At 34.9% G+C, this 24,906-nt stretch overlaps 1 protein-coding gene across 1 annotated transcript in view; it reads right to left on the bottom strand.

The window, feature by feature from the left end:
- Nucleotides 1-24,906, bottom strand: part of LOC117406278 (cytoplasmic dynein 2 heavy chain 1-like) — a 149,648-nt gene that overhangs the window by 78,598 nt on the left and 46,144 nt on the right. Inside the window, exons 61-73 of the mRNA XM_059031142.1 lie at nucleotides 24,041-24,127; nucleotides 23,645-23,771; nucleotides 21,940-22,081; nucleotides 21,621-21,730; nucleotides 20,621-20,641; nucleotides 18,302-18,400; nucleotides 17,497-17,620; nucleotides 12,821-12,984; nucleotides 12,236-12,355; nucleotides 11,621-11,755; nucleotides 7,643-7,786; nucleotides 5,845-5,934; nucleotides 140-205 (exon numbers count right to left, since the gene is read on the bottom strand). Of these exons, the coding sequence (XP_058887125.1) occupies nucleotides 140-205; nucleotides 5,845-5,934; nucleotides 7,643-7,786; nucleotides 11,621-11,755; nucleotides 12,236-12,355; nucleotides 12,821-12,984; nucleotides 17,497-17,620; nucleotides 18,302-18,400; nucleotides 20,621-20,641; nucleotides 21,621-21,730; nucleotides 21,940-22,081; nucleotides 23,645-23,771; nucleotides 24,041-24,127 (1,429 nt within the window). The remainder of the gene's footprint in view (nucleotides 1-139; nucleotides 206-5,844; nucleotides 5,935-7,642; nucleotides 7,787-11,620; nucleotides 11,756-12,235; nucleotides 12,356-12,820; nucleotides 12,985-17,496; nucleotides 17,621-18,301; nucleotides 18,401-20,620; nucleotides 20,642-21,620; nucleotides 21,731-21,939; nucleotides 22,082-23,644; nucleotides 23,772-24,040; nucleotides 24,128-24,906) is intronic.

Here is a 24,906-nt window from a genome sequence, read left to right as displayed (position 1 = left end):
CTACACGGTTTGGAATAACTGCTTGGTTAAGGGTATGTATTCATGGTTGAGTTTGATTTGTGGCAGTTTGTTCTCAGATTGGCTGAAATGACCTTGATAAAAAACAGGAGTAGTTCCTCCTGCTTCTGCCACAACTTACGTTCTCTTGAAAGAGCTCTGGATGCATTCCTCGGACAAAATGTAGAGCAAACATAAGCTGATCAGCCTGTAGGAAATACATAAAGCAAAGTGTGAAATACTTATTGTTGTCTTACAGCCATTAACCAGACAAATGCCATGGTCTACACTTAGAGCAGTCCACTTCCATAGAAGTTTCACAAACCAGTTTTAGCATGGGAAAGTAAACCTTATCATGATCCCCAATAAAAGGAAATGAATCTGAGGTCCTATCGGCTGTTGCAGATAAACGATAATAGCTACCTATCAAGATTGTTATCCGTTTTCTAAAATCAGTGAGGGGATGAACCGGTTTCCCTCTGAAAGCACTACAACAAAATGTAGTGCACTTTCTGTAGAAGCAACAGGTTAAGGTATTTTGTAAAATAACTGCACAATTTAGAATTTTGAACATTTTTATTTTTTTATTTTTTTATGTAGCCAGGCTACAGGGGTCACTGGTGCGTGGTGAGCAAGGACACCCTGGCAAACCTTTTACCTTTTTAACCTGCTAAAATTATTCCCATTTCTTAACATCCTACTTCAACTCCTTCATACCCACCATTCCTATGCTAGCTCTAGCACAGCCCATTTTATAATCCTCACTAGTATTGTCGCTTGTATTTTTCATCCACATCTGCGATTCTGACCAAAACATGCTTCTGTTCCTAACCACTCTGCCACCTGAACATGATGACAAGGCTATATGTACAATAAGTGGCATAAATCAAAGTGAAACCATTTTCAGCCTGGGATATTTTTTCATTTTGCTTTGTGTCTGTAATAAAAAAAAAAAAAATTCCACTTGGAAAACTGCATTTATTGAATGAAACTGTTGTTGGTTAATGGGGCAATATGCAATCCACCCTAAGAGTGATCACCAAAACCAGTATTCAGCAATACTGCATTCTTTTCAGTCAATACACTGGGCAGCACTATACGTCAGATGGGTTTGTGGGAAAAGCGGGTAGTGGTAATGAATACAGCATATGAATGTAGTGTTTGAGGTAAAAGTATGAAGAGATAAGTGGGGGTATTCTGTTTATAATTTAAGGTACTATTCACACAAGACTAAAAATCACCAGATTTTCAGTTGGCTTTGGAATTTTTACTGACATCGGTGAAATTTAGTCCCCTGCAAATCGTCTGTTTCGTTTTACCCCAGATAATTTTTCCAGGGCTTGTTTTACAGTGCAACGCGACCTCCTGTAAAATTTCAAACTCAGTCATCATGTGTTTTTGTATGTGCGAATCGACCATGTCAGTGTTATGTTACAATTAATATCAGTATTTCCGTGTTATTCGCCTCAATGCTTTTTGTAGAAGACAGTGAAAATACAAGTTATAAAAATGGATGCTTTCAGCGATGCATCTCAAAGTATGTTTGGATGTGAACAAACACTTATTCGATGTAGAATAAAAATAAGAATAAAAATTGTGCTGCAAAGTGCTTCAATCTTTTCACTGCACTTGGTAAGTTTTGAAATTTCTTTTTATTTTTAACGTAATTTTTTTTTGTAAATCTTGTTTGTTTAGGGAAAAGGACAGAACATTTAGATTTCAAACTTAGTTAATTGTACACAGAAAAATAAATGCTATGTTGTTATTATTTTGCACAAGTTTTACATCCGGTTCATTGTTCACAGATCACGTGCAAAAGCGCCTCCTCTGGCCATCATTTTGAATTTAATTAAAAAATTTACCGACTTCTCGAAGAAAACCAGTCCACGTCTGGGAGATTACTGGACATCCTCTGCTTCAGACTCTGAGGACCCCCTGTTTTTTAGTGCTGTGCAAATAGTACTTAAGTCTAATTATGGAGTCTTCTCTCTAAGGTTGTGCTTCTGATTGCTCCCTGCAAGCACAATGCTGCCTCTCATTCTATGTTCTGGAGATGTTTAACACAAAACAGACCCAAGATGTCCTACTGCTGATGATGTATTTTATTTTTTATTTTTTTGAACAGGACTTGTATATCTTTCATTACAACGGCCTGTTGAAAACTGATGAAAAGGCAGTGTACTGCACTCAATCACACCAGGAATTACTACTTTACAGTCTGAGAAGAGAAAACGGGATAACATTATGATTGATAACCTAAAAAGGTCATTTACGGGTCACAGACATTTGTGTTGTTAAATATGGCTTCCTGGTGTATATAGCCAGTATATTTATTATCTTGTCGAGCTACAGATTCACCTCCCTGGCTGCCAATGACAGCTGGATGCGCTTCAGATGAATATCTTATATTTTCTTCTTTGAAATCCCTGTGGCAACCAGTCACTATAAATTACGGCACAGTGATACCACTAACGTGGTTTGTTGGCCAAAATAACTGTTCTTTATCAGCAAGTTATTAAACGAGTTTCATACAAGACTGGTGGAGCTGTGGCTTAAAGCTTCCATTATATATGTTTGGAGTGGGCAATTGGGAGTACAGTGTTGTGCCGGGATAAGGGTGGTTCAAAGTGGGATTCAAAGTCTTGATAAATCGAGAAAACAAATTGCTGCCCTCTAACATTCAAGGAAGAAAAAAATATCGAAGCACACACCGGGCTGTGCTATTATCTGTCCTATAGATCACTTCAGTCTTCATACTGCTTAATTCAATTATCGGGAGACCACTGAGCATTGGCTCATGTTATTCCGCTAATTTATATTATGTATAAAAACGTCCCAACAATAAAATCTGAAAATGGCAAGATGGTGAAATAAAAAGGATACGCTTTATATATTTGATCTCAAATATCTGGTAAGGTTATTATTTAGCTTTAGACTTGGTCTTGAAATCAGTTACTTCCCCTAGTAAGTAATTCACATGAAATATCAGCATTTCTTCTGCTTCTGGGCTTAAAAGTGACATTGTTAATACTGACCAAGCAACCTCATGGATTTTCTAGAAGCGTAAAATAGGAAATTGCTGAGAAAAGGGAAAATATGCTGCCTTATCATTTTGACCTACCTCAAAGAAGCTAGTGCAACTATAAAGGGGATTACACAGAATCAGTACTCTTTGAGGCTAAAGGACTTGATACTTTTAATTAAAATGCCATCCTTTCCATTCTTGATCAAAGCGTGGGATGAAACACAAGGGCACACAAATAGTTGTGGCCAATTGTTTAGGCAATGCTAATAAATTAACTGTTCTATTTCTCAATTTCAAAATCACTAATCTATAACCATAGTCACTTTTTTCATGTATATGCATGTCAAAGTCATTTGAACAGGCAATATCTATATCTACAAATTAAATTCCATATTTTGTTCTTGAAAGGAACAAGAAAGTGATCATTAAACCTTTTGTCATCTTGGTGATTGCAATTCAAACATCAATATGACAGGAAAAAACAACTGTTCATGTTAACAAAAGGATGAAAACAGGTACCCATTACAGTCTAAATCCAACCTGTGGATGTCTCTAGTTTTGAAACAGTTAGATCAAACAACACTTTTTAGGAAAGACCTTGGCAAGGCTGACCTATTGTGTCATATCTTATCAGCAACACCTGTTTTCCTTGGAGTCATTAAGCATTATCAGGCCTGGCTTTCAGCTACTGGGTTGCTTTTCAATTTCCATCATATAAACAAAACTCTTCCTGATGATTTGTTGCACTTGATGTAATGCTCACCGACCATCACACTGTATTTCGCAAGTTGCTACACAAAGGCTGTATCCAGAGAAAATAAAAAAGAGAATGTTTCTTGCATTACAACACAGCTCTGGGGCAGGTTAAAAGGCCCAGCAACAACTCTGTTCCTTCCCTATTTGAAATTCATCTTTGTCTTCTGAAGAAGTAGAAAACATCTCCCTTTCATTCATACTGAAGCAGTATGAGTATGAGTAATAAGTCTACAGCTATACAATTAACAAATTAGAGGTCGGCACAGGTAGAAAATCCGGAACCAGGTACCCAGATCTTTTTCAGGTAATGATTAAAAAAAAAAAATCACATATATTATTGTTTTAAGTGCATGATCTGTAGACTTGTGTAACCTTTTTCAGTACTGGAAACATCAAAATAATAATAATAATAATAATAATAATAATAATAATAATAATAATAATAATAATAATAATAAATACCTTCATTGCTCATTTCTTGTAAAGACACCAACATATCTGAATTTTGTTGATCGTGGTTTTCTTTTGAAACTTATCCAATCACATGAAAATAATTAGTTATTTTCCTTATCTTGGTTTGATAAGTTTTCAACCTGTCTGGAAACGAGTAGCCATCGCAATGATAACAGTGAAATTGGCAGGGTATGGGATTTGTAGTTTTTAATGTGTGATTAACAGTGGGCAGTGGACACCAATAAACTACATGAAAATAAACTTGAAAAGCGGCCTTCTCATTAAGATCAATTCAGTATTGATTATAATGGATAAAGATGTGAAACCACATTAGTAGGATACACAGCCAGATAGCCATAACTGCTGGTCGAGCAGGCTGTCAGCCACCCAGTCAACTGACACATTTAAAGGCAAAAGCAGAAAATGTACAAAGGCAGTCAGCTTATAGTGTCTAGCTGCATTGCTTGAGCAAAGTGAGGGATATTGCATTCAGAACATTTGTAGTTGCTTGTGAGGATGAAAAAAACACTAACTAACAAAAAGTCTAATATCATGTTGTCCTTGATTTTAATGGTATTAAAACAGGGAAGTAAAGAAAGATTTGTGAAAGTGGGACATTAGAAAATTAGGGACTGCTAGTGAGTACAGCAATTAATGACAACATAATAGTTTAAGATCAGGTAAATATGGGTATCTAATGCAAGTGTAGCTTTAAATATTGTTGGTTTCCCTATGATTATATTGTTATTTTGTATCTATAATTATTTATTAATGTTTCATTATTTTGCTCATTGCAATGTATGAATGCATGTTGTTTTGGTTTTAAATTACAGCAAATGGGCCTTAACTACCTTCCACCGTCTTTTTACTTTAGGAAGTAGTTATGTATTGCCTGTATAATAAACACTGATGTTTATTGTAGACCCCTACGTAACTTAAATAACTTCTCACTGCTCTCTCCATTACATTTTTTGCATGCATTTGGTGTATACAGTGTAAACTGATGATGTAATGCTTTTGGACTGAATGAGTGTGATGGGTAGACAGAAGGACAAGATCAGAGTTTCCTTCTTTTTGAATGAGGACCATAAAAAGCAATGGTGGACTTGACTGTTAGATTTCCTCTGGTTTACACTTTTAACCAAGGCTGAGCTCATCACAAATTTTACATATGATGAATTAAACTTGCAAATAATAAACTGCCAATATGTTCACCACTAGGAATAAAAAAGTGCCAAGAACATATGATCATTAAAAGTGATTTAACATCAGTTTCCAGCTAGCTAGATCTTAAGTATAGGAAAGTGTTCATTCCACAACCATGTCTATAGAAACAGGATTATTATTATTATTATTTTTTTTTTTTGCAATATATTTTTTTCTTAAATGAACATTTTTAACCATTTAGCATTCAGCTTTAAGGAATGCTTTCCATTTAAAATAGTGTGTATAAACATTATGTTAGATTCCATCCCACTCAAACAGTTTTATGAACTGCAAACTTCATTAATTAATCTTTTATTAATTTATTTTTTTAAATACATGAATAAAAACTTTACTTAAACCTGTCCTTGACATTTTATGGCAAGGGCCCATAGTCATAAAAATCGTACCTTAAAAAGGGAGCGACAGACATATTCATACACTGTGTTCTTCAGAGAGGTAATCAGAGATGTGATTCTGACTTCAGTGTTTTCAGACTCCTAAAAAAGAAATATTTATTCATAAAATATTAGGCCGATAATGGGTTTAAAAAGAATACAATGAGAGCATGATTTACTTTTAAAGCAAAAAACCTTAGACAACTCTGCAGCAAAACATAATTTAAACATGATTTAACACTTTTATAAATTATACTTTTATTTATACAGTATGTGCACAGCAAATCTACATACTGCCTTAGTCTAAATACTGTATCCCCATACCTAGTGTTTTCCTGTACTCTACTTAAAAAAGAAAGGAAAAGTCAGGATTGGTGCTAATTCAGGTCTGTGAAACCATCTGTTAGTATAACCTATACCTTACAAGGTTACAGAGCTAAACAGTTACTGAATAATGTCAACCTTGTACCTGTACAATAAAAAAATAAATAAAAAAAATTATGCTCAACCAACACAGCTAAGAATGGTGGCAAGGATTGTATTCTAAAACGCTTCAGAAATGTCATACTTCAATTTCTATTGTAAGAATCACTCTTCCAAAAAAAAAAAAAACCAGAGCACCTGGCTTCACAGTGTAACTTGTAAAAGCCCATAAGACTGTGTACAGCAAAGGCAGTGACCTGTTTTAATTGTTGCCACTGGAGGCACAATCTGTAATCAATCAATGGAACCTCGTGCCCTGCTAGTCCTGCATCACTGTAAAGGTCAGTTATATATCACAAGGGAAGTGCTTGGTGGTCTTCCATCAGACAAGAGCATGAAGCATGAAAACCTTTACAATGGTGGATGCATACCACTGGCTCTGTATTGACAATTTCACCAACTCCTTTTGAGTGCTGAGAATGTTTAAACAGAACACGTTCCACATAACTATACCCGTTTTACTACATAAATAGAGCTTCATTCAGCAGCTGCACATTTTTATTAAATTCTGTATTATAGGAAAAAAACATCTGTGATTCTTCTAGTTTTACTGTTAAAAAGTGAGCGGATACAAATTCCAACATGATCCTTACAATTAGAACTGTACAATTAGAATTGTGTGGCCAAAAGTGAAAATATATTTTATGGGACAACTTTTTCCGTAAAAGACAAATTGCATATTTGTTGACTGAAAGCCCTGAAGACTGACTGAAGTTATCATAAGGGTTCAGGCTTATGTTTAAGCTTTTCCTACAAATGCCTCCTCTAACTGTATCTTTGAAACCCTTAGCCTCTTTGAGAGACTACCTGCATTACAGCCAAAATTGAAGGCAATTTTGCATTGTGGAGACCAATACACTTAAGAGGGCTGAGACAGTGATAATTAATTTCACACAGCCCTCACTACTTTAGAAAAAAAAAAAAAAAAACACAACCGACCTTGGTTAGAATCGAACCAGCAAACCAAAGGAAAAATACTTTATTATGCCATTGCAAATTCACTCAGCCCCTTCTCTAGATGGCATGTTAATTAAGGACATAAAAACAGACTAATGGAGAAGTAAAGATGATAAGCTTCTTTTCAAATCCAGAGCAGCTTAACTCCTGCTGGGTTGGTTTATCATGCAGGCATTTAAGCATAACCATACTTCATCGAGGCTATAACATGAAATTATACTCAAAGTGGACATGTCAAGTAATATTTTGACTTAAGTAAGCAAAGTAACTGTTTTTTTACCAGTCTTTATAAAAATGTCACACAGTTTAACAATCTGTTTTTAATGTAGTTTTGTATATTAGGGTCAAAGGGTCAGCACGTTAGAATTACCTTTTTGCTTTGCAGAGCCCTCTGGAAGAGCCTTAGAAACGCTGCCAGGCTGAAGTGGTACATGTTATTAATTTTGGATAAGTCTGTTATAATGAAGTACATCTTGCTTGCACTTTCTGCTAATGGAAGATAGGCATCTCTCTCCTGCAGGAGGAAAAAAGAAATCAGAACTGGTGCGTTACTGCCCTCTAGATTTCACAACGCTCTTTTCAAAATATATCAAAATGATCTTAAGCTTAAGGTTTGTTTTTATTTTTTATTATTATTTTTTTTAAGATACTGTAATCGTTCAGAGTGCTGTTGCCTCAATATTGAGTTTTATTTATTTATTTATTTTTGTATCACCTGTGGAAGTACTTTGAACCGCTGCTGTAAACAGATATATGCACTTTCCCAGGTCATATGAAGAAAAAAAAAAAATAATCTTTACAACTCAGTATTTGAGCACTGCACTCAGAACTACTCAGAATTGCTGCAAATTAGGGAATATAAAAACTAAAGAAGATGCTTTAAATATAACCCTTGAACAATGCATTACAAAACATCTCACCTGTTCACCCATACACCTTATTTATTCTGTTTACTTAAAATCAGGTACATTTATTTCTTTATAATAACTTAAACCTGAACTGATAGTACCATACAAATGTGAAGTATAATGTGTTTGACAGAATATTGATGTTTCAGTCTCAAGATTTACCAGTATAATCCTTTGTTTTATTTCTTATAGCAATGTTTTGATCTAAATTAAGAAAGAATATAACATGGACATCTCAAAAAGCTGCACAATAGCAAACTAGTTTTTTTCTAGCCTTAAAAAAAAATAACGGAATCTCATTTTGATGTTTATTATCAATGTTTGACACTATTAATGATTTTAAAAAGGTAGCACTTTCCTTAAAGTTAAATTAAATAAGCACACACTGTATAGCAAAATCATGTATTTGCTTTCCAGTTCTTTTAGTGCTGTCGCTTTAAAAAGGATTGTATGTGTGAAGTATGTATGATTTCAGTGACATCACTGTGTGACAAGTTACATCTTAATTGAAACATAGAGCTACACATCCACATCTCTAATTTCATATGCCTGCAGGCAACAGCACGTACTGTACATGACCTCTGAATCTATACACAGCAGTACAGTATATTGCTTGCAGTATTTACTATAAATACTTGGCTATATTCAATTATGCTAAACAACAGAGGACCTTAACTATTCAAAATGATCTAAAACACCTCTGTTGTTTTGGTTCAACTCCATCCCCCCCTAGTCATCTTCTTGACACCACACAGTGGCAATATCACCATCATTGGGTAGGGTTAACATCCAAGAGTGCTAATCAAATGATCTAACAGTATTTTTAATTTCATAATATTACCAGTGATTCAGACTACTGAAGAGATTGTTTACAGACACATGGCCTTGGTTATAAAGCAGCATTAACACAGCATGCTATTGCTTAACTTCACTGAACAAGTATAATTGAATCTTTTAAATCACAGCATGCATGAATAATAAATAGAGGACAAGTCATGAAAAACCATCACTTATGGTATTTGAGTCATGGGTGGACACTGCCATGTTAACCTCCTGCCGCTCACCGCCCATGACAAATACAGTAAGTCATGGTTTTTAATGAAATACCTTGTTTATGTCACAAATGCTTACATCAATAAGAACATGCTTACATACTATATATATATATACACACACACACACACATATATATATACACACATACATACACACAAACACACACACATATACACACTTGTTTTAAAACACATGCCTTCGCACTAGTTAGTCAGTGAAGGACAATATTAAAATAAACCATATTTTATTGTAATTTGGCTTATGATGTCACTGCACTTGTGTGTCCGTAGTAGAGCAGATGAACCTGATGGGAATTTACAACTACAGATACCGATGTTTAATTATTAGTGCTATATAGGCAAATTAGTGACTAATTAATAAACACATTTAAAACAAACACATTGGTTGCTTTTTCTTGTTATTCATCCTATTTTATTTTAATGCCATATATCACTGTCCACTGCCATTTTCCTTTTACTCAAACTCTTGCTCAGCAGTGTTTTCTTTTTGTAATCATTCCTGCATTAAGAGGATAGTGAGTCTTCCATCAGAGACAGAGGTTTAACACAGTGAAGATGTATTCAGAGGTTTGGACCAGGCACCACAGTTAGTTATATAACATAAGACATTGGGTTATTTTTTTAGTATGGTACTGTATATCACATTAAATTGCGGGTGAACCATCACAGTTACTTATTGTAATTAAAATGAACAGAATACAGGGACTAAACTGATGCACCACAAGGCTTAACTCATGTCAGAAGACTTGATATTGCTTTCACAGCATTGTCATTTTTGCCCAGCCTAATCCTGCTTCAAACTTTTGTCATTGCTAAATATAAGTACCTTAATATTGCAAGCAGTATACTACTCATTTAGTACAGTACAGCGAGTTATGTTATTCAAATAAAACAATGATGCAGCTGACTTTATCCACGTGTATCCCAGCTTGACTGCATGAAAGGGAAATATGAGGTATCAGTCAGTACCTCACTGTCACACAGCACTTGTAACTACTCAATGTTATGCAGTCTGACATTTGAACAGCTTTCCTTGGTTTTGAAATGCTGCAAGCAAAAGGTCTGGGCAAAATGCTTTACTGTTCATGTTAACCAGTATGGGATTTTGTTTCACCTGACGTGGGAATTATTTTCTCATCCTGCCCTCAATCCAGATTGCACAGAGTGATTACCATCCACTTCTATTTTCAAGTCTGACTCTAAGGCAGCAAGCTCTCTGTATCAACATCACCATTGCATTGATGTAGAAAAAAAAAAATCCCAAGACGCTTTACAGAAGTGTAGCCCCAAATTAAGTACTATAGGAGGTAGAAAATGCAGCAATGAATACAACGTGTTAGAGCAATCTTCAAAACCAGATAAAGGGGTCTATTTAATTCATCTAAATACCAAAGCTGCATGTAAGATTAAAAGGGTCGTTTCTGTACCTAGGTTATGTTAACCAACATTTCTAGCAGTGCATGATTTTACAGTTTACATTTTTAAAGCAGTGGCAATATTTAGATCCGCTTCCATTTAGATAAAGTTAATGGATCCCCCCCTAGGTCTTGCCATTGGCTTCACCAGGAAGGACTGCATTACTGTATGTACAGACTGTAGACTTTTGAGTTGATTTGTGAAATGAAGAAGTAACCTTCAGCATCTAGAGCCCATGTATAGAGGGATTTGGCTTTGTTCATCACATAATGTATACTGCCTCCATGCCCAGTTAGACAGTGTCTGTCTGAGATCAAGGTCAAGGGAGGATCCACTATGACTCACAGAAGCAAGCAGTGACATAGTGCAGTATAAACAATTTAAAAAATATGTAATCTGGAATTTCTGAATCCAGGTAAATAATTATCAAATGTCAATTTACTAACTGTGAGTTTTTGAAAACCTTTAGGGCACTGTAAACTATAATGGCAAATTTGAAACATTTAAAAGGCGTATATATTTGTAAAAATTGTAGCATTTCTATAAAATGACAAGGTTCTCATCTTGCTGACAGCAGATGAACAGGTTTATGTGGCTGGTTATACAGTGGAGGCTGATATAAAAGAGATGTTATCAGGGATAGCCACACATACATTTTGAAAGGCAAATTATTATTTTTAGTACAGTAAGATTTTCAAAATTCCCCACATCTTTAAAATTTGATTAAGATTAAGGGTGTTTTAGTTTGTTGTTGTAATGCGACATAACATTCTAATCGAATTTACGTCAGTGAGACATGTTGCATTCATTAACATTTTCAACATAATGTCCCACGTGTTTCTGTGAAAAAATAAAATGTGAAGGTATTTTCCTGTATAAAAATGATCTGACATAAATGTCATGCTTGTTTTATTTGCATTGGAAATTCAACATGTGAATGGGGCTTACCTGATCCAAAGAGACTTGTAGCCTATGTGACTCAGTGAGTGACTCCTGAATGAGGGCACTGCTTGCCTTGGTCTTATTCAGAGATTCGATTAGGTTTTTGTTTTCCAAGATGTTTCCTTGTGAAGTTGCAAGAGTCTGAAGAGGGGAAAAAAAAACACTTAATTTGAATAATATTGTAATGAAACTGTCCACAATATAAAAAGGTACAGCTATGGCCAAAGGTTTTGCAACACCTAGCATTTTTAGATTTTTAGACAATTACAAAAAAAAAAAACTATATGAACACAATTTAGATATTTTATTTAACATCATATACTGTAAAAGTCTACCGGAAGCTATAATATTAGTATTTCATGTTAGATTTAAAAATCTCACATTTTTTAATTGTCAGTTTCTCGTCAAGTATATGGAAAACTACAAAGCGATATGTAATTCAATATGTTAATGTAACATTATTCAACAGGTCTCACTCGACTTTATGAAGCTAAATTAGTCCATTCTATATGGTGATGCAAAACTTTCGACCATAGCTGTATGAACCACATCTGTGTGCGGATCTGCAGGATCCTACACAGGAACCCAAATTAACAAAAAGATGAGACTTGATTACAGTACCTCTAAAAGAGATTCTTCAAGTTTAGCCAGCTGTATTTTCTTATCCTCCTCTTGCTGTAGAAGTTTAGTCTTCTGCGTTTCCAGGTCTGGCTTCTCATGTTGGATAGTTAATGCCAAAAGCTACAATGGCAAATAAATTAAATAAAAATGTATTTAATCTTCCTTTCATACACATTACCTATGGTTTCTATAGTATTAGCTACATGTGCATTAACTCTCAATCTAAGACTGCTAGCAGTCTTCCAGACAAAACCACTGGCAATGGCACAGCACGAGGATTGAGCCACATACAGTACCTGTTATTAAAAGATGATTAGGGAAATCTAACAATTCAATGGATGTAGTCAGTAAGTATTCAATATTATATTTATAAGGATGTATACATTAATTAAACAGTTTAGAAATATTAAAAGAACCTAAAATTCAATGACAAGCTTTTCAGCAAGTCTTTTTTTTGTCAAAAGATTTGTCATTAATTTTGAGGTTAAATTAGTTTTTCTAAATTCAGCACTATTGAGAGTTTAATAGTTATGGATAACTGATTAAACCGTGCATAAGATTACTATTGTATGTTTAGAAAAACACCTGTCCTCGGAGACCAGCTCTGGTTGTAGTAAAGTTAACTTCTGTGATGACAGATGCTGCGTCCGGTGGAATAAAGGGACTGGGGTTCCGAGTTGCAAGGAACAAGCGAAATTCTTCGTTGTAATCAATGATTTTGTCTCCAATTTGGACAACATAACGAGGGCCTGTAGAGAAAAAGATTATTATCATTACAATAGTGATTCTAGGATTGATATGGAGGCCATATAGGTATTTTAAAATTTCTACATTGTTTCTGTGATGACTCAAATAAAAAATGATATAGAAAGTGAAAATAAACACAAACACACACACCCCTAAAAAACAGACAGTATCCATTTCTCCTGGGAGCCCTTTAGCTAATGAAAATGGCATCAAATTTCTGCCTGGTTAATCCGAGGGCTGCAACTAAAGTTGTACTCACAAAAGACAAAAAAAACTAAAACAAAAAACAAAATCTAAGCCTTAGTAAAATGCATTTGCACGTCATTATAAAAGCAACTAATTTAACGAAAATCCCCCAAAAAAAGCACACTTCTTCCATTGTCCATTTGCAATTGCACGTTCACATTAATTATGGTGAATGTTCAGCTATGAGCCACTACTGCTCATAGTCAAAACAGCGAGCACAAATGATTAGTTTCCCGGGCCTTGTTTTCCTCAATATGCACTGTGAGACTGAAATTGCAGTGCTAATTAATTAATGGTTGTTATAGATGAGCAACAATATACTAGCAGACACAGCAAGTGGTTCTTCCAGTTCAGCGACTGTAGATTCAACCACAACTCCATCGGGAGAAGAATTAAATAAATAATGCATTCACAAAGTTGGTTCTCCTTTTACAGAATGCTTAGGGATGTGCATTTGTGCTAAAAAAAGGAGTTACCAGATACTTAGGGCTCTTCGTTTTCGGTTTTTATTTTTGATCACGTGAGGTCCCTTTCAATTACAACTCTTGGAAAATCGCTGATTGTGAAACAAGTTCACTTCAGTTTTTTCTCCCATAACTTGATTGAGACTATGATTCTGTTTCATTGATAGTCAAAAAAAGGAAGTTCCTTATTTTTAATTCAAACCGAATGAAAACAGTGAGTGAAGTTAAATTGATTTAATGAAATCGTAATTAAGAGGAAACTGTTATTTACAAAACAGGTTATAACATTTTTAATTTTTAACAGGATTCATTTAAAAATAATACACAAGTATGTACATTAAGTTGAAATTTTAAAACAATACTAAAAAGTGACAAAGTTATGAAAATGCTAAAAAAAACATGTACCAGTGGATTTAAGTCTCTTTAGGTTTGTTGAAATATGAAAATGGGTTCATATTTTAAAAATGTAAAAGACAGTGGTATTTAGATCCGATGTTGTTGAAGAAACCCAGTAACAGTTGTTGAAAGTGTAGTGGTGGTCTTTATTTGGAGATAAAAGACCTCTTGCTGGGATGCTTGATTACTGTATTACAGAGAGTTACCTAAGGGGATATATAAGGCAAAAAATACAGTTTCTTCAGCTTGCCACGTTTCAATAAAATATCATTTTCTCTCAGAGCAATTGTCTAGTGCTGCTTCATATTAGACACAGACCACTTGGTATTTACTTGCCAAGCCTCCCTGTGTCATCCAATTGCCAATTTAATAAAAGAGCTTGTCCCTGTCTTCCATCACCGAGGCTTAGGTCCAAGTCTGTGACACATGCACTGTGTGATATAACTGCATCGTCTTTTTAACCAAAGTTGTTTTTTTTAATTTTTTTTTGTATATTATGGAGTGCACAGCGCTCACACACACACACACACACACACACACACACACACAGTTAAAAAATATTTGGAGCACGAAATCTGCTGGAATCCTAAAAAGCATGTTTATAATTTCACTCATCCAGCTGCTGTTTTAGAAGCATGGTGTAACATGTGCTGATAGTTAATTTGCTATAAAAAAAAAGTTATTTATCCAGAGAATTGAAGTCAAATAAGGCAAATGTTCAACTCAGTAAAGGCTCGCTCATACTTCTGTTGCAGATGAATGCGATACGTCAGGCGCAGACAGCTATAAAAGCTGTGCAGCTTTACTATTTGCTGTACGAAGGACAGCCCTTTTGACTGCACAGCTGTCGTTCATACTTTAAATATCAGTCCGTTTTTATTTTTTATTTTTTTTTTTTTTTTAATAATACATGCCAAAATTGTTTCTATTGTCTGGGCATCTCTATATTCTTTAAGTGAGGGATTATATACTGTAAATGTGGATGTTTACAAACATCTTCTATTAGGTTCCTCGAAGTCTTGCTCCATGATGGTTACCAGCGTACGACAATGCAGCAGATTTTGAAAATTTTCAATATCACCTGACCCAATGCAATTTCAGGTCACAGACGCATGAGAAAAGGCTGTACGCCTTTCCTAAAAAGACGCACGTCGCAAGAGTGTGGATGACATAGTTCCGACCTGTATCACAGGGTCAGAGTCCTTCGACTCCGTCCAGAAATTATGTTCGAGTCTGAAGTATGGACCAGCCTTAAAAGAATAAGTAGCGGGATTCTGAAAAATATAGCGTTATACCTCCCTGCGTGTTGCGGCAAATGTTTAAATAACGTACCTGTCGTTTTTCTTTCCATTGTTAACATCTTGACAACTTTAACACTTATAACTTTAAAGTCTGTTTCAAAGCTCTTTTCAAATTTAAGTAAAAACTATTGATAATACCCTATTTAGGGTTTTGTTTGTTGAAAGCTAATAAAAATAAGTTTGAACACTCTACTTAAAGGCAGTAAAAACAAGTGCCAAGTCTTAAAATATTGTTTCATTTTGTTACAATGCTCACACAAAACTATTTCTGAATCCCAAACTAACCCAACTTTTTATTTGTATTTATTTTTAAATATAATATCCATTATATAAAAAGACTGGATAAGGTGTAACTTTTACTGTTGTCAAAAAAGTGTGAAGGCTTTGCCTTTGATCAGTCTGAATGAATACCTTCAAATGAAAATCAAACCCACACTTAACTGTGACTAGAACAGTTAATACCAAATCAATTGCTGACATTATATATATATATCTACTGTATACACACACACACATAAATCTTAATATATATATTAATATAATCCTAGCATTTTAACTTTTGCTAATTTGATCAATAAAGATATTGATTAACTAATTAAGAACAAAACCATGTCCTCAATATCATAATTTAAGTCCTGAGGAACAATCTGCTTTGAACCAATTAAGCATAAATAAGAACACAGTAAAACAAGTCTGCAGACATAGGGGGGGGGGGGGGGGGGGGCGTTGTTATGGACTTACAGAATTATAGAACTGAAGTATTGTCACAAATGTTAGTTTCTTTGCTCCTTTAATGAATTACCCTACTATGGACATTAAGATGAAAATAGACATGTTTGAATTGAACATCAATATATAGTACTTTTATGACGATTCCTTCACATTGATCAACATTTAAACGGTATTGTGACAAGGCAGCAAGTCTCAATCGAGCGCCCATCTGTAAACAATCATTTGATCAAACACAACAACTCCAAAAAGCACACAAAACAAACCTGTTTCCACATATAAATTACACCAACACTAATTTTCCCCAGTGTAGGGCAATCGCCCTGCTACAGGTATGTTTAAAAGAAAACAGTAAACAAATGAAAAAGGAAAGAATCTACACTTACATGCTGAATACAGTAATTACATGTCCTTTCTCTTGAAAAAACTATCCAGCGTAGATTGCTCCTCACGCCCGTTGCCTGGTTGCAGTTTGTGTGAAGATGATGAACAGGCAACGATTGCATTCATCATGCATGATTCGTACTACAATAGGTCATCTTTGAATTAGCGTTATCTTTGAATCAGTCAACCATGGTCTTTGTTTTCACTGAGAGAATAACACGCTTGACACTGGAGAAAGTTCAGTGTCAGTCAGTACTGAGATCGTTGTATCCGGGTCGATCATGTACGTGATCGTTCTAATAGGGCTAATTTGCACTGAAAAAAATCGGTTCTTGCTGTTGGGATTGTTAAAAACGGGTGTTCGTTATAAGAAGGGTTCATTATAGGTAATTGTGTAGTGCATGGGAGAGGTGTCATGGCCGTAGGGCTAAAAGACTGCAGGACCCAGAAGCCTTTAGAGCTAAATGGGAAACACCTGGGTGCACTTGGAGATCGTTTTAAGTTAATTATTGTTTAAGTGTTTGTAATTAATGTAATGTGGGTTTGTGTAAAAGCTGGTCTTTGTCTGTGTTGGTGGTGGGTTATGAAGTAGGAGTCTGATGGTGAGAAGAGTGAGTAATATTGACAACTGTGTGTTGTACTGGGTGTTGTAAATGGGTTTTGAAACAGGTAAATCACTCAGCAGTCCCGTGGTAGTAAAGAGTTTAGTTAGCGTTTCTTGACGGAGTTAAGTTTTTGTTTTGGGTTTAATAAAAGGGCACCTAAGTGCTGAAAAGTACCGTTCTGCATCTGGGTCTGCTATTTTAAAGGGTGCAAAAGATACATAGATATCTTTAGTTTAAGCTTTAAGCAGTTTATTATATATTCGTAAATAAAATTAATTGTATCCATTATGTTAGTGTCAACTTTGATTTAAGGGTCTGATTTCCACAGCATTAAATGAGATCATTCATAATGACTGTCTCTTTCACAAAAGATGCCTCTTGCTACTTACCCTGAGCAATAAGATCCCTTCTCAGCAAAGGGTAGAGGACTGGTTCAACTCCATCCATCTCCTGGATAACAAGTGTCTTACCAAAGCGGACTGCCAGTTCCAGGGTTGTGATAAAGTTTGAGTCCTGCAAAGATAAATCGACTATGTGATGACCTTGAGAAAAAGAAGAAAACGTGTCCCTAGGGGTCAATGATTAATTTATAAATGAATATATATTGCAGAGGGCATACTGCAGGATGTATCCTATAAGATTTAAAGGACTAAATCTGCACATATTACATTTCAAAAAGTGAAGTCCTTTTGTAAAAATGTGGAAAGGACTGTTTATCTTGCATGTACATACACAAGAAAGGTTATTACTGAATGTGTATCAAAGAGGTCCTATAAAAATCATATAAAAATAGGGCCATCTTTGATATTTCTTATTCTGTCACAAGGGAACATGTTAATGGTTACTATCTAATGTAGGGGATGTACTTAGAATTTAGACAAGATTCTGAAAGTTCTATTGAGGTCACAGGGATGCTTTTAAAAAGTCACCAGGATATGACAACACAAGGAGGATATGTCATATACATATCAAGATAAGGGTAAGGCAGTCTGGGATGTTTTCTGGGAATCGATAGTACAAAAACAAAAGTACCAGTGTATTGTGTCCAGAATATTACAAGGGTCTTTAATATACATGTAGATATTATAGTAAGCAATGTAATGCTAACAGGAAGGCAGAATGTATATACTGTACATTATACACTCCTTCCTCAACTCTCAACATGGTTTGTTTTAACCCCAAGGAAATCCATACCTGCTGGTTTATGATTTCCAGACGTGACTCTTTGAGATGTGTTCTCAGCCATTCTGTAGCACGGGAGGAAGGATCTATCAGGAATGGGCACGCACAGCTCTAAATAAAACAAAGTTTAGTGATTTATTCATTGCAACAGAGATGGGGGGGGGGGGGGGGGGAGAGTAGTGTATTGAGAATAATTGAGCTTTTAGCTAGATATTTAAAATAACCAATTCCAGATGATCTGCTGTCATCCTTCACGATGATCTGTGCATAGAGAAATGTGCTCATGAGCGCATCTGTCTAGGACAACAACAAAGCATCAATGAAAAGAAATCGAAATCACTGCTGTGAGAAATGGCAGATTTAGCTATTTTCTTTGCAAAAACATGACAGGTGTTGTAGCAGACGCTGTGATAATGTTTTAGTTTTTTTTTTTTTTTTTTTTTTTTTTTTTTTTTTGTTGTGTGTGCATAACAAGATATTGAGGCTAACATTGGAAAAAGCACTATCACAGTTCCCCCACATTAACTCAGCAATTGACTGTCCTTGGCATGAACACAATTTGGAGACACAAATTGTAATCTAGAAAACCATGAACGGCTATAATGATAGCTTTGTAAAGGGATTTGTTTTTTTACGTCCTCTTAGAGCTCTTTATGAAACTCCAGACATAAGAAAAATATCTGACCTAGATTAATGCTTTTTTTTTAAAATGGCTGTTTTTTTATATGTAAAAAATTGCCAAATAAGGAGAGATTATAGCTGCATCCTCCTAAGGACACAGATCACAAAATGTTTTTTAATTTATGTGAAATTCTCATTACCACTAATGCTATTATGCATTTAGTGCAATTACATTGTTTTATCTAACAGCACAATCGTTAGGTAAATTGATTAGATACAAATCTAAGTTAACACTTTATAAGGCAGATCATTTTGTGTACACCTTTATTAAGAACACCCAATCCTTCCCATAAAAATATTAATCAGCACCAAGAAAAATATCACCAAGAAAAATGTAACCAATAGAGAGCCTTACAGCTATGGCAAAAAGTTTTACATCACCTTATAGAATTAACTAATGTTGCTTCATAAAGTTGAATGAAACCTGCTGAATAATGTTACATACCGCTTTGTAGTTTTCCATATACGTAACCAAAAACAGACACAAATTGAAAAATTAGACTTTTTGAAATCTAACATGAAATACTGTACTACTATTATGTCTTACGGTAGACTTTTGCGATACCATTTTGTAGTTTCTTTGATTACATGATGTTAAATAAAGATCTAAATTATGAATATTATATATATATATATATATATATATATATATATATATATATATATATATATATATATATATATATATATAGTTGTTTTAAATTATGTCAATCCTATAATGCAAAACGGTTGACCATAGCTGTACATATTAAATATAAAATCACCATTAACCGAGTACCTGTGCAAGCAATACCCGTGCCATGTACTGTATATGTATGTACTGTATACATATGGACTTTGCAACAAACCAAGGGAATGAAATGCAGGACAGGAAATGATAGCTAATGACACTGAATGTAATCGTAATGTTGCTTAACAAGAAAAAGAACAATACAGTCTGAAGATTATAGACTGTTTGAAATGAAGGTAGTCATGCTCAATTAAACATTGAAACTATGTGTTGTAAGTACATTAATATGCACAGGCCTCACACTTTATTTAAACTGTCGATTTACTGTATAGTTACGGGTCCAATGGTGGCCCTTTGAGAAAAGCAACTGTAATTATGTCAGAATTCCATGTAAACTGTTGATTTGCATAACAAATTACTGTTTCCAAAAATACACACTACAGAAAACTGAGTCTCTGAATCGTATTTATCTTAAAATGATCACCGTTTTAAACAAAGGTGTAATTTCCCAGAATTATTTTCGATAAAACAAAAGGAGAAACACATTGCATTGCTATAAAATGGTTGCCCAGTCTTAAGGAGTAGAATCATTTTTCATGCCAACACTCATTAGCATTCTAAACATGATAGGCCCCCCACTCTACAACACTGAAAGCTCATCAGTTCTGCTTGATGCAGTTACTGGACGCAGTAATTCTATGGATATTACCAATCAAAGACAATGTCAGTTTCTATAACATGTGCAAATTTGATTTATATGCAGTGCAGAGTGAAGGGCACTCAGAGCATTCGACAATATTCAAACCTGATCTCACAGATAATGAAGTCATGTTGTTAGTGTAAAATAAGTATAATCACATTGTCTACGGAAGTTGGCTAAAACAGATGTGATAGAGCTTTGAAATAAAAGGGACTCTTACCCGGGGCTTCAAGGCATTGATCTAATGCAGCAATAATGGTGAGGAAACAAAAAATGGAAAATTAAAAGAAATGTGTACCACAAGAAAATGAAAAAAAGTGAAATTAAAAGGGATATTGGTCTTTTTTAATTTGGAAAATAAGGTTCATTTTTAATACATTGTCCATTTTAATTGAGAATGGTGCAAAAACTGAAATAAACATTGCTGATTCAGCACAATATATACTGTTGAACAATACATACTTGGCCAATAGGTCTTCATCAGTGAAAAGCTGCTAAGAGTAGACACATGTTTTCTTCTACAGTTTTGATTTCATCCCATGAGGTATGCTTTTAAGACCATTCACAGTGGACTAAAACCTATACTAAATGTCAACTTCATGGATATTACTTAATATTTCAAGGACATACACACACAGTTTTACTCTAATATCAAAACAGTTTTCTAAGAATAGATACAATATTAACTTTCAAATACAGCTTACAGCTGTAGTAAAATAATGAACCGTGAATATTAAAAGTGGTACAGACCAATACCCTAATATCCTCAAAAGTTTTTTGGACTTTATTTTTACAGCAATTCAAAATAATCCACTTTTCCCTGCACTCACTTTGTCTTACAGATAATAAGACTTTACTTACGATTTACACAGACATTCTTTGCTGCAACTATTTAATTACCTACTATTTTATAAATTAATTACTTGGTATCAGGTTTGTTTTGTAAAAACTGAAAAAATTGTAAAGATGGGAGGAAACGCTTTGAAAGTATGTCCCTCTATGGGGTCAAGTGGGGTCAGGTTGTTTCTAATGCTTCAAAACAGGGACAACTGACCAACATGCAAGTGAAAATAACGTCTGGGGAAACAAAAAGATCCACAGCAAACAACAATGGATTAATGAGGTCTTATGATAATGAGCAGGAAGAAAACCTTTTTTTGGAGAAAGCCTTGGTTATTACACCTTTAAATAGTCCAGAAATTGTGACTACATGTCATTACCTGCAAAATAACAAGAGCATTCTCCATTGACAGGTCATCTGATGGCAACCCTTCACTCTTCCAAATGAGCTGTTCACTCTCCGTGCACAGAAAATGTCGGAGATCAAACTCTGTAAAGCCAAAATAGATAGTCAACATGCATTATAACATCTTAAATGTATTAAAGATATATACAGTATATCTTTAATTTGTTTTGATTAATTACACAGTGTACATTATTCAAAAGTTACATTTAAAAAAATGATTGGGTAGAAAAAATGTAACCTAATTAACATACTACATTAAGTACATCAAGAGGGAATGAAATACATGATCTTACTTTGAAGACCAGATAATTCCATCCATTCCTCCAAGCTAGCTTTTCTCTGATCCTCTGGTGCAGCAGATAGATAAGTGATAAACGCAGCTGCAAGCTGGGCTCGCTTAGGTAATGTGTCCAGCTCCTCGGTTATCTCTGCCACCTGGACAAATTACAGAACACCACAAACTATTCTTAAACTCCTTTCGAATGGCAATAAATACACATTCCTAAAAAAAAAAAAAAAACATGGGGAAAAAACAATAAGAAATGTTCTTTGTGCAGAAAAACAAAGCATCCCCAGGGAATGGTTTAAGGGCAAAACAATATGGCAGTGGTAGGGTTCACTGAGAAAATTATAGAGCACACCAGTGTGGCAATTGTAAGGACACTATCTCCTTTGCAGTGTAAATGTTGGGTCAGCATAATGGCAATGAAATTCAACTGATAAAAACCACAGAATACAGCTGTAAGCCATATGTGTACACAATAACAAAGTGTGCCACATGACCTCAACATGGCAGCCATATGGTCAGAGATCAATGTCATGGTCCTCAAAAAATAAAGCATACAGTGTTTATAATACCCCAGTACACTTGCTGTAGTCCCAAGAGCATTTAGTAATTATCCATCCAGATTAGGGAACTTGACACTTTGCATTCTATAATGCTCAACAGGATATTTCCAGCTTTCAGTCTAAAGTTGAAATTGTTATGATAAATCATAAACCTTGGTTAAAAAATGTTTGCATTGATTTAAAATATTCAACAAAACATTATTTTGCTTTCCATGTCCATTTAACATTTGCAAGATCTCAGGTGGTGAATTGAAAATTGTGCAGCTTGAGCTGTTGGCATCTGTTCCTGCTTTGTGGCATGACTCCAACTCAATGACATCTGTGGCATGTAAAACAAAACACTTCACACCACTGATCAATCTGCTAGCAATATGAGCCTTGCTAATCTTTTAATTCCATCAGAGAATTGAAGTCCTGCAAAAATACATAGCAAGCAGATCACATGTAAGGAACCCTCATTTTTCTCTAGATAAGCATTTTCAAGACAAACCCTAACTTCTGTGCCCTACTGCGCTGGGAGCCAGTGAAACAATAGATACAATAATGCTTTTTTTTGTACTTTAAGTGTTTAAACAATCTTGGCTAATAAATGCGTGCATTTTAATTATATTTCAGGGAGTACTGTATGTCGATAGTGAATGGCAGTGTATTATTTATATATAGAGAGAATTAACACATTTTGCTTCATAAAGTTGCATGGAACCTGCTGAATAATGTTACGTTAACATATGGAATTACAAACCGCTTTGTAGTTTTCCATATACTTAACAAAAAAATGACAAATTAAAAAAAATTGACATTTTGAAATCTAACATTCGGTACTACTATTATGGCTTTTGACATATCATTTTGTAGTTTATTTGATTACATGATGTTAAATAAAATATCTAAATTCTGTTCATATAGGTTTTTTTGTTTGTTTGTTTTTGTTTTTGATTTTTTTTTTTTTAATTATGTCTCAATCCTAAAATCATGATGCAAAACTTTTGGCCATAGCTCTGTTGCCTTGATGTAGATTTTTTTTTTTCTCAAATCCTGCTTCCAGCACCCAACAGGGAGAAAATATTATAATGCATCTTGTAACTGACAAGCATATCTTATCTGCTCCACACAGAGGCTGAGTGAGGGCGGCAGTCTTTATTACTGTACCTGGGTATTCCATCTCTTGTGTTCCCCATCAAGCTGGTGGATCAGTTTTTCTGCTGCCTCGATTGTTTCTTGGGCCTTGCTCACTTCAGCTTCCAGCTTGGCAGCCTCTGTTGTTCTGGACTGAAATCTAAAAACGCACCGCAATTATAGAGCGCCACCATTGTTCATAGCTGATGTAGCGGATGTAGTTAACTGGCAGTTATCTTGCACAATACATTATATATTTAAGTAGGTTTTCATCTGTTATTATTAAACCACAGAACCATCTGTCAAAGTGATTCCTATGGGTTTCTGCCTGAGTGTTTTAGAGGTGACAAATATAACCTGCTCAAATAATTACTGATAAATTGTAGACTTAAAAAAAAGCAATTTGAATCAGAAAAAAAATAAACTTACTTTTCCTTTAGTTCTGTAACTTTCTGACCCACGGAGTTCAGCTCATCTTCCAATTTATTTTTCCTGCCTTCAGTTTTACGGAGATTACTAGTGAAAAGAGAATCAGCCATTCAATCACAAGTTCTTATAGCTAGAAGGTTGCATTCATATACATAATGGCATCAATATCCTATTGTCTAAAAGCGACTGAATTTAAAATTCCATTTCATTGATTGCTGAAAATCAAAATGTATGTAGATACCTGTAGTTACTAACAACTGCCAGCTTTCTTCAAAATGAAAGGGGGAAATTCAGATGCAACACTAACAAGGCATTCACTCTGCATAGAATTCATTTGATGTACAGTCGCCACCACATGTACAGGGTTATTTCGGGCAGCCGTTTATCAGACAAATAGCGTTTGCCGTTTGTCATTCCCATTGATTTCAATAACAAAGGTACCTTTGTACTATGTTAAGCACGACGTATATTTCGGGTAAAAACTGAGGCCGTTTATATCTCGTTATGTGCCATTCACATGGATTTAAATAACAAACGCACTTGCTTATACTGTATAAGCAATCGCTCTTACTAATCCACAAATCAGATGTTTTCACCTTGATACCTTGCCATTCACATAGATTTAAATAAAAAAGGCAGTACTTTACTGTAGTAAAAAAGCTTCACAGATCGATCAATCAGCTGTTTGCACTTCGTTACTGAGCGATTACCCCTGTACTGTACCTTGGCTATTTAATCCCTGTACGCAGTGTCGGGTTTATTTACAGTTTGAAAAAACAGCACTGACTGCAACATCAAGCAAGCATGGCTGGAAAGAGAAAAGCGATGAGCATCAGCGTGAAAATTCAGTGTAAATAAAATGTCTC

The sequence above is a fragment of the Acipenser ruthenus genome, chromosome 9, assembly GCF_902713425.1.
Source record: "Acipenser ruthenus chromosome 9, fAciRut3.2 maternal haplotype, whole genome shotgun sequence".
NCBI lineage: Eukaryota > Metazoa > Chordata > Actinopteri > Acipenseriformes > Acipenseridae > Acipenser > Acipenser ruthenus.
Note: the sequence above shows the minus strand (reverse complement) of the source record. Positions and strands in the feature narration are given on the sequence as shown.